The 10,805-nt window shown below is 35.3% G+C and overlaps 3 protein-coding genes across 3 annotated transcripts; 2 read left to right on the forward strand and 1 right to left on the reverse strand.

Moving 5' to 3' along the window:
* Positions 1-751: 751 nt before the first annotated feature.
* LOC118755007 (rabenosyn-5-like) lies at positions 752-3,222 on the forward strand. Its single transcript, XM_036489867.1, has 4 exons — positions 752-1,510; positions 1,579-1,726; positions 1,922-2,559; positions 2,622-3,222. Exons 1-4 carry the CDS (start codon positions 971-973, stop codon positions 2,865-2,867), a joined length of 1,572 nt encoding a protein of 523 aa, XP_036345760.1. The 5' UTR covers positions 752-970; the 3' UTR covers positions 2,868-3,222.
* A 475-nt stretch (positions 3,223-3,697) lies between these two features.
* Positions 3,698-4,974, reverse strand: LOC118755008 (acyl-CoA-binding protein-like). Its single transcript, XM_036489868.1, has 4 exons — positions 4,916-4,974; positions 4,760-4,811; positions 4,568-4,682; positions 3,698-4,116 (listed from the first exon to the last, which is right to left on the reverse strand). Exons 2-4 carry the CDS (start codon positions 4,772-4,774, stop codon positions 3,974-3,976), a joined length of 273 nt encoding a protein of 90 aa, XP_036345761.1. The 5' UTR covers positions 4,775-4,811; positions 4,916-4,974; the 3' UTR covers positions 3,698-3,973.
* A 2,753-nt stretch (positions 4,975-7,727) lies between these two features.
* On the forward strand, positions 7,728-9,553 carry LOC118755006 (BTB/POZ domain-containing protein KCTD5-like). Its single transcript, XM_036489866.1, has 5 exons — positions 7,728-8,181; positions 8,297-8,568; positions 8,966-9,151; positions 9,219-9,284; positions 9,355-9,553. Exons 2-5 carry the CDS (start codon positions 8,386-8,388, stop codon positions 9,547-9,549), a joined length of 630 nt encoding a protein of 209 aa, XP_036345759.1. The 5' UTR covers positions 7,728-8,181; positions 8,297-8,385; the 3' UTR covers positions 9,550-9,553.
* Positions 9,554-10,805: the final 1,252 nt, after the last annotated feature.

Below are 10,805 nucleotides of genomic sequence, written 5' to 3' on the forward strand. Positions count from 1 at the left end.
TTTTCGAAATTAATAAAAACCAAGACAAAAATTAAAAATTACATGTTGTCAGAGGCATTCGAACCCGAACATGCTGGGAGCTAAGAACTAACAGCGAGCATCTCTACACGTTCAGCTACAGCCAGACATGCAAATGTGCTTTCAAATGCTCAACTTCAATCACGTTTCATTGAAAAACGAGCAGTGATCGGATAACAAACAATAAGCTGGCGCAGAGACACGAGTTGGTCCGCTACAGCATGACAGAGGAACACTTTTGTAAGTACTCCAATTTACCACAAATAGACTACATGGTCCAACGATTTTTGCAGGGTTGCGACACCCGTCAAGATGCAAGAAGCGTAGATGCAAGTGTAGCGCTGGGAGGAATCGCTGCATTTTGTGTACATAGGGCACGGCAAAGCCGTTCCCGAAGTGTGTCTCTATTATTATATTAACAGCATTTCCTCACAATGATTTTTTTTCTGCTCCACGCAGCCTCCATTAGCAAGTTAACTAATCAATCCCGCAGAGATGCTGCTTTTTGAATAGAATATTAGACCTGCCTGGACCTGCCTATCAACTCACCTAATTGTGTTATTTCCTGCAGCTGATTAAACCTACTTCAGTATTTTCCCATACACTATTTTGTAGATGAAAAATAAAATTAAAATTAAATATCGATATTGCGGGTAAAGTATCGATGTCTTCGATATATCGATCTTGGAATATCGATTCAAAAAACCGATTATCGTGCCATGAACATTCCTAGTTGTCACCCTATTATGGGCGAGTACTCGGATATTGTGCATTTGTACATCAATAACATTTCGATTAATAAACAAATCAGCTGAGTGCTTGGTGAAGTTGCAAAAAACGCCCACACATCTCTTTTATTTATTTGCGAAAGGAATTAAAATTTGTATATTGACAAGATAGTAATTGAATTTTCTAGAATTCTGTACAGGATAGTACATAAGAATTGAGCAATATGTCGAATCCATTCGGTGAACCAGATGATTACGAATCCGATGAAATATTGGAAGGATTCCTTTGCCCAATTTGTCGGGAAGACCTAAAGTCTGCTGAATTCTTAACTGTGCATTTCGAAAGGGCACATGCAGAGCAACAAGACGCACTTAAATCTGTTTTCAAGGATATAATTTGGAAAGCTAAAAATAAAATACGGAATATTGACGAAGCTTTTGACCTCTCTCGAAATTTAGAAAGAAATGCAACGATTAGCGGCGCTACCGGCGGCGGTGGTTCAGGGAGCAATGCAGCAGGTGCAACCTCCGCTGCTAATAACAAAATAAATTTCAGCAATGCAAGGACGCGCACTAATGTTTACAATTTTATGGATCACCAGGAGGTTGGGGCAGAATGCAATCATTTGGAGTATTATCAATCGGTAAGGAACCCTCGACTGGAACGTTATGCTAGTGAAACAAACAAATTGATTATACGTTTGCATAAATTATTAACAAATTTGCCAACTGATCCGGTCCTGCGCAAGCAACATGAACGCAATGTAAGACGTTGTGTTGGGAATAGTAAATGTGAGTAAGAATATATGCGCTCAAACTTTTATATTCGCAGATTGTCACTTGGTTAGATGGTAGTTCTGTAAAGTTATGCCCCAGTTGTGCTAAAAATTTCCATATCGCTCGGCGACAACATCACTGTCGCCTCTGCGGAAGTATTATGTGCAATGACTGTTCAAAGTTCCTATCAATAGAAAATGCGCGTAAGTACCTAGTTCCTTTATATCTTTTATCCGTTTACGCGTGCCGTTTCCACAGTGGGCTTACTCAAATTCTGCAGTTAACTTTCAATTTTTGTACTCAAAACCTGTAGTTCACTGCTGAATGAGAGTTAACTCGTCGCTGTAAAAACGGCCCTTATACATCTAATACATGTCGAATTTATTCGGAAATTACAGTGCAACTCGCTAGTTTGGCTATGTCACAAAGTGATGCCGCAAAACAGCTGCAAAATTCCGTTAACGCAAATTCCTCAAATCCTCAGCAAACTGCTATACGCTGTTGCGATCATTGTCTCTGGCTTTTAGAAACCCGGCAAGAAATGCATGAAAGTCGAACATACCATCCACTTGTTTCTCAAGTTTATACTGATATACAACAGTTGCGGAAAGACGTGCTGCCGGACATCGAAATGTATTTGAAAATTGTTAGCAGCCTTTACGAAGGGGAGTCCATATTCACTATAGCAGATGCAAGTGCATTGCGAGGCAAAATTGGTCAAGTGGCTGAAGCTATTGATTTGCGTAGTAAACGCATATTGGCTTTACCTTGTCAGCAGGGTAGTCGTGAAGAAGCTTTAAAAAAGTCAATACGTTTATCTTGCATTCAACTAATCAAAGATAAAATGCTTTCGATACCACCGTTGCCTGCAGAGGAAGAAATACGCAAAATACAAGATCGTAAGCGTATGGAAGCTGAACAACGTATCGAAACTGAACGTCGTCTAGCAATGGAAGCATATGAACGACAGGCTTTAGCAAACAACACCAATGACTTCCAAAACAAAGCTAACAATGACGGCGATTACGCATATGGGGTATACATATTTAAATTTATGACGTGTTTTTAGTATAATATTAACAACTTTATATTTTACAGTCCGATTTGCGTTCGCTGGATAACTGGTCGGCACAGCCAGTAAATATATCGCAAAGCGAAGATCCGCTCATTGAACAAATAAATATTATAAAAGCATATATAAAGCAAGCGCGTCAAGAAATGAATTTTGATGTAGTGGAAACCCTAGAACTTAACTTACGCGAATTGCAGCGTGAATTCTACGAAAGGCAAAGGTCATCAAAAGAAGTTAACGCGGAGAGGGAAAGGAACAATCATCTGACTTAATTGGAAATAACTAATGATGATTTACTTTACATTTAGTTTTTTTTTTTTGTAATATAAGGAATAAGGCACGACGGCATGGGCCGAAATTTCAATAGGCATTTAATGCCACGTAATGTCGGATATAAATATTTTGTATTTTTTAGCAATGTACCGATGTCGCATTCTTAAGTATTATTTGCATTAAAGCATGATATAATGCTCAGATTCATTTGCAGTAATTCTCAGTTCGGAGATGTATTTATGTATTTACATAGTACATATAAAGTATGAACTAGGGCTGGGTCTGTCCGCACATCCGTTTGAATATTCGTATATATGGAGAAAATCCGGATATCCGGTAAATATCCGTTCATTTTGTTATGGTGTTGTTGTTGTTGTAGCAGCATACAAATTCCCCAAAGACTTTTTGGGAAGTGTTGCTGGAGTGACAGTCCTTGGCCAGATATAAATCTGGGTCGTTCCGGTTACGTAGACCCGACTGTCGTGGGAACGTTTTGTTATCCACATATCTGGTTAATATCCGTACATTTGGATGTCCGGATTTTCTAAACTGTATTTGAACGGATTCGTAAAATTGTTATTAAAATTACTGAATAGAGTTGTATAATAGATAATGAGCATTTCATTAATGCAACTGTTATTTTTTTGCTAATTTTTAGATCCGATTATGCCGATATTCGAATATCCAGATAGTCAAAAAATCGACATAGAACCCGCAGACCTAATATGAATGTATTTTATTATAAAAATGATTTCGAAACCAACAATCCACCCCCCTTGACATGTTGATATTCATACATTCCCCTTCCTGTTTCGAAATATATTTTGAGTAATTTTACACAAGTGTGTTTTAAGTTATGTCTATATTTTAATAACACTCAAAAATACAAAAAGTTTATAAAGCTGACTATTTTTATGTTAATAAAAGATAGAAAATTGTGCATTAAAACGTGCGTTCGGAAACAGACGGTGGTTTTCTTATTAGTTTGATTATTTTCAAAATTCAATACCAATTATAGAAAATGGAATATCTAATGGTAAATGATTAAACTGGTATTCAATAGCATTTCTTTTGGTTCGTAATTTCAGATGTATAATTATAATTTTTAAGCTTTCAATCCATGGGTCTGAACCAAAGCGTTGACTTTCTCCACATAAGAGTTCATAGCGTCATCCTTCGATGTACCTTTACGATTGTTCCAGGCTTCCCATTTTGCTTTGCCTTTGAAGTCCAAGAAGCCGGGTTTATCTGCAATAAAAGGTATGAATGCAAATTAAAAATATTTTACCTAATAGTTCATAGGTGATATTTCATAGTGCAAAAAACAACTCGAGCCACGTCATATTTAGTTCTAATTCAGAACTTTTTTTAGACCTAAGATCCATTGTCGGGACACGGCGGTCTATACAATGTAAGGTTATTCCCCCAATTTAATAATTATTAGTTATTCGTCAATTTATATGTATTCCAATTGTAATAGGTAATTCATTCTGAAGGTTGCACACTGGAGTTACCAAAACCCCGGGAACTTCAAATAATTTAGAACTACTAAATAATAATTCCAACATACATACAAATCAACAGTTATATGATTGCTTGATGGATTCATATATGTAGCCTAATCACAATCGAATTAAAGTCATAAACTTGTCTTGATAAGTGAAATACGTATGTAATTAGGTATTTATTGCTGTCTCACCGGTGTTGATATCTCCTACTGTCGCCTGTTTGTACAAACTGTATAATTCCAATAAATCATTATCGGATGGAGTAGAAGTTAAGTTCTTAACATTCTCGGCGGCTTTATCAAAATCCTGCAAAATAAAAGACAAAGGTCAAATAATCGCTTATAGGATTGGTGGCCGCACCCTGTTTGCAAGTGAAAATTTACCTCTTGGCTGACCATTTTTATTGATTTTCTTTCGCTGAGCACTGTAGAAATACTGAAATATATTCGATTTAGTTAATCTCGATTTAACAAAGATCCATTAAATTTTTTAATTATATGTGTGTAAAAAACCAAAACCTTTACCCTCTACGTGCTTACCGTTCGATTAATAATTGATAAGTGAAATTCGGCGGGTGTAGAATAGGAAATGTAGCCAGATTGTGTCGTCAAGGAACGAACTAATTAAATCATTTCGTACTTTTTAACTCTAAAATGTAATATTAACAGTAAAGAAATTCGTTTTAATTCATTAATAAAATAAATTTACAGATATATTGAATTGGCGAAAATCTCAAGCTGATAAGAAGTGATCGATAGAAACTCTAATAGGAATATACACAGTACACATTTCCAGCAAAGGACGAAATCTTAAACAAATATGTAAAAATACACATACGTAATTTTTTTAAGATTACTTTTAAATAAGATCAATTTCGCAGAATTTATGGAGTAAAAACGAAAACCTTCTAAACAATCGATAACAATCTATTTTGATTTGGGGTAAACTGAAAGATATCGGGGTTTCTTTTGCAACCCTGCGATACGTTAGAGCGAGTAAAATATATGGCGCCTATCCGAATGAACTTGATGAACTCAGACGACGGATGAAAGCCAAAAACCATGATTCAACAACTACAGGTTGTAGCAATCGTACAAAAACAACATTTACCGTTGGTATGAACTCCTTGTGTCATCAACATCTTCTTTATCTATTCATATTCGTATGTATATGTATACCCTGCATACCAGGATTTCATAGAATTCTGAAAGGTTTCACAATTTTTTAAGAATTTTCTTTAAGAAATGGTACAGAAATTTCTTTACTAGTTCTTGTCAACTGCTTCATATGTTTTTCTTTACAGATTTCTAAAAGAATCGTAACAGATTTCCGACACTCTTAAAGATTTCGGGAAAATTTGTTTGCAGGGTATATATATACGTATATATGTATGTATAAGTTCATAAGTAAATAAAGCAAAACGGACGATAATTTGACACAAGCGTGCTCATAAGAAGAAGCATAGCTTCTATCGCTATCACCTGTAATTGATGCGCCTTGGCCAAAAACGAAATCACTGGTATTCACTACCGGAAGTCATTGGTATGCACTACCGGAAGTGCAGGGTGAGTTAAACAGCTAAACCAACGAAGAATGTGCATAAGAAACAGCGAAAATGGTGATGCCAGAGTATGGGCGAACAACCGACTGCAGGGTTGCATTTTCTGAGTAACAAAAGTATTAGAAGTAGGGATGAAACGATACCATGCAAGTATCGATACCTTTACTTGGAAGTAATCATGAACCAACGACTACAGATCACGTAATCCGCCATCGTTGTATTTGTAATCGATTTTCAGAAAAAAGTTTTCGTAGCGTTTTTTGATGTTTTTTGGTTCTGTTTACATCGTCTTCTACCTCTTCGTAGTGATATTTTAGCGATTTTATGTGTTTTCTGCAGCGGTTTTAATTAGAAATTTTGATTTATTACAAATTTATGATATAATATGAAGTGCTTCGTGATTGGAACAAGTTTGTGCGTCTGTTTGATTTGCCAAGAGGCGTAAATTTGCGTGAAAAGTGGGTGCACATTTGTGGTCAGAACGTTGGCATTGAAAAATCGGCCGGTGCCGATAATATGCGATTGTAAAACACTCTCAATCATTAAAACCATATTTTATGAACTTTTTTTGCTAATTGTCATCAAGTTTCACTTTTTATATTTGTTTTGTTTTCATTTTTAGGCAGATGTCAAAAACGCTCAGAAATTTACTTTTTTCATTCTTTTCCGATTGCGTGATCTTGTTAGTTGGTTCATGGGAAGTAATAGCGAAATAAAGGCCCGTAGTCATAGTCAAAATAAAGTCGACTTTAAAGTTAGTTGCAGCTTTTTTGACAGATATCCCATTGAAAATTATGTCAAAAAGCTGCAACTAACTTTAAAGTCGACTTTATTTTGACTATGACTACGGGCCACTGTATCGATATCTAAAAAATATCGGATCTATAGTATCGATACCTACTCATATCAAAGTTTTGGCTATGGAGGTATTCCGTATGACTGCTTTTACACAGTTCAAGTATTGAATTCAATTCTGCTCGCATGTGGAAGAGACGGGGTGAGAAGAAATGGGACGAGTACACATGCGTCTGTACCGTCAAGTCGTTTCAACTTTCTTGCTTTGCTTTTGGCATTTTCGTTGCTTCCCATTTAAAGAACCAAACATGAATTCAACAGAACTGAAACGTGTAAAAGAAAATAGAAAACATAAAAGAGGATGAGCAAGAATTGCTTTCAAGTACTTGAATCATGTAAATCGGGTGTGAGACCTAAGCAAGTTAAATTTAATTATTTAAGTCATAAGTTAACGAATATCTGGTTTGATGGAGAATAAGTTTAGCTCAACAAAAAAACTTCCAAATAACCACACTCTATAACTGTCAAATATCACAAATTTGTACAAATGTACAGATCGTGTGATCCATGCATAAGAAGTTTTTTTTTTTAATCAACTGTGTTTTTTTTTTCTTTTCTTAAAATAACAGAGCTAGACTTCGAATTTGTCGCCTTCTCGCGGATTTTGCTGGAAATTAAGTAGACATGAAGAACAATGCGCTTACGTTCCCACGACAGCCGGGTCTACGTAATCGGAACGACCCAGATTTATATCTGGCCAAGGACTGTCACTCCAGCAACACTCCCCAAAAAGTCTTTGGGGAATTTGTATGCTGCTACAACAACAACAACAACAATGCGCTTAAGAATGGAAGAAAAATTGACGAAGCCAAATTTGCCTTAGTATCGGGTTTCGATACAAGTATTTGTTTTTCGATACCTACTCTGTACTTGGTTCAAAAGCAATTATCGAAATTTTGGTATCGAACGAAAAGTATCGCATATGTACTTGTATATACTCGTATCGTTTCATCCCTAATTAGAAGAAATAGAAGTGAGTGAAAAGAATTTAGCAAATAAAAAAAAGAGCGAGTAGTGAAAAGAATTTAATCTGTGTTTTCAACAAATAAAAAGGGAAATAAAATAATCGGTGGCGGAATTGATTCTGAAAACTTTTGTGAATGTTTTTACAGATAAAGGACATACATATATACTCTGCCAGACATAAAACAAACCATTCTTAAGTGGGTTTGGATGATAATTGTTTTTGAATCAATTAACAGAGTAATAAAATTGCAGTTGAGAACGCCCGTCAATTGCATCTTTGTTCGGGTAATAAGGCTCTTTGTAGAGAAATAGAAAACATTCCATACCTGCTGAACGTTAACATTTACTTATTGCCTTTGCTGCATCAGAAATTCTTGCATTTACATTGCAACCAATTGTGCAGTAACGAACCAATCCTCCAAGGTACGTACATACTCTGTACTGCGAACTCCAGGTGTACAAACATACACGTGGAATCCTTGAAGTTTTTTGCTCGGAGCCTTTTATATTTACTAATTGTGGTCTCATTTCTTTACAGATATTCTTTCCAATAAAGTATCGTTGAAAGTGAGGTTAATAAAGCATAACACTATAATTCTGTTGCGGACCGCTCAGAGTGATATAGTTATGACAACAATAAATATAAATTCACGAAAAAGTCCAATGCTGAAAAAGCAGGGCACAGACCAGTGGGTGAAGCTTAATGTGGGTGGCACATACTTTCTAACAACAAAGACCACGCTCTCCCGTGACCCAAATTCGTTTCTGTCACGTCTTATACAAGAGGATTGTGATTTAATATCTGATCGGGTAAGAAAATGGATTGAAATAGTTATGCCAACAATTGCGGCTGCAGTATTTAGCAAATCATGATAGTTCACCAGATTACACTGACTTGTTTTTGTGTGCATAATCATTAAGTTGCACACAAATATTTTCCTATAAATGTGCATAAATACAAATGTGTGTATGCACCTAGTATGTAGGTTATTGTTCTGAGGTAGACATGATTGAGGGTGGCAAGGTAGACAGCTGCATACATAAACAGTAAAGCGCCCCAATTTAAAATTTAAGTAGTTCAAAGTCAAACCAAATAAGCTCAAATATTTTATCTTTTTTGGTATTCTTTCAATATACTTATGCACGCGAATTGCAAAAGTTTTCACAGTACATAAATTAACCATTTATACACACCATGCAATTGTAGGACGAAACAGGCGCCTACCTGATTGATAGAGACCCAAAATATTTTGCGCCAGTGCTGAACTATTTGCGGCATGGTAAATTGGTTTTAGATGGCGTTTCCGAGGAAGGAGTTCTAGAAGAAGCTGAATTCTACAATGTGACACAGCTGATAACACTACTGAAGGAATGTATAAATCATAGAGATCAGGTGGGCTTTACATATTCATATAACACTACACGACAGAAATATAATTGTTTTTCTCTCATTATTTTAGCGACCACATGCTGATAAAAAACGTGTATATCGTGTGTTGCAGTGTCGAGAACAGGAATTAACACAAGTAATTTCGACATTTATGCATTACTAATTAAAATTTTAACTAATGGAATTATATATTTGCACAAACACAGATGATCTCAACTTTATCAGATGGTTGGCATTTTGAACAATTAATTAGCGTTGGCATGCAGTATACAAATTATGGACCATTCGAAAATAACGAATTCTTATGCGTAGTATCAAAAGAATGCGGTTCATCGTCGGGCCGTGAACTGGAATTAAACGATCGCGCTAAGGTGCTACAGCAGAAAGGCTCTCGAATGTAAGAATTCGTGCGTTTTAATTAGTACTAATATATACACGATAAAATTAAAATTAAAAATTTTATATGCATATTATTTGCGTGATATTTGATAGTTGAAGCAATATAAATATTTTTTAATTATCAACAAAAATATATATATATATTTAGTAAGAAGCTAACCTTGCCAGAAGTAGGCACCAACAATCGCATATTTCAAAAATCCTCAGAATTTGTATTTACAGTTGCTAAGGTACCGGCAAACAATTAACTGAATCTTTTGTTGTGACATATGCAATTATTCTATAAATATCTTGTAATTTGTTGTTAATTTCGAATTCAAATATTTTGCGAAACAAAACCCTAAACGCTTAAAACACTATTAATAATATATGTATTTATATGGTTAAGCAATTTGGCAGATACCACAAAAAATGTAGCCTTGGCAGTCCGTTGCAATCATTGCTTTTGATGTTCTAAATAAGTGGACTGAACCCATATAAACCCATTAGAAAAAAAGAAATACATAAAAACCTTTAATACAAACATGCGTATGTACATATACATATGAATAATGCCACCAAAATTAGTTCCCCACCGAATGCATCGGTGAGAGTGTGAGTTCAGATATAAAATTGGGAAAAGGGCGCATTTTAGACTTCTCATGCGACGGTGGGATTTTCATATTTTATAAGTAGGATAGTAACATGTGAAATTTTGTCACAACCACAATCAATCAAATCTCTTTACCCTTAACTGCAAATTTCGATGCAATAATTGAGGGAAACTTACTTGATCATAAAGGCGACTCGGATAAAAAATATATGTTTCCTTTTTACAACGCTTTTATCAACTTGCAATGTTGTGTTCCAGAAACTTTCAATGTTGTGTTCCAGAAGCTTTCAATGTTGTGTGTCCGACACCATAAAGCAAACCTTTGAAAAGCTCCTATAAAAAAGCATAGTGAATAGGGCGAGGTAGATGACATCTAGATGTCGCCCTATGTACTACGTTTGCTACACCGGAAATAGACGACACGCCATTCTTTAAATAAAATTAATTGGTGCTCGTTTGTATGTACATACATATGTAAATGCATGTGTGTGCACCTTTCTATTAATATCGTTGAATTATTTTAATATCTATTGCAAACTTTTATTCAGACAGGACTAAAAAGTAGAAAATAAATAATATAAAAAAAACTTTTTAATATACAACGCTTTTATAAATGGACTAAGAAGTAGAAAATAATACTTCTCAGTCCCATAGAATTTGTTTTGA

Source organism: Rhagoletis pomonella, unplaced genomic scaffold (genome assembly GCF_013731165.1).
Source record: "Rhagoletis pomonella isolate Grant_MI unplaced genomic scaffold, Rhpom_1.0 Rhpom_scaffold_05112, whole genome shotgun sequence".
NCBI lineage: Eukaryota > Metazoa > Arthropoda > Insecta > Diptera > Tephritidae > Rhagoletis > Rhagoletis pomonella.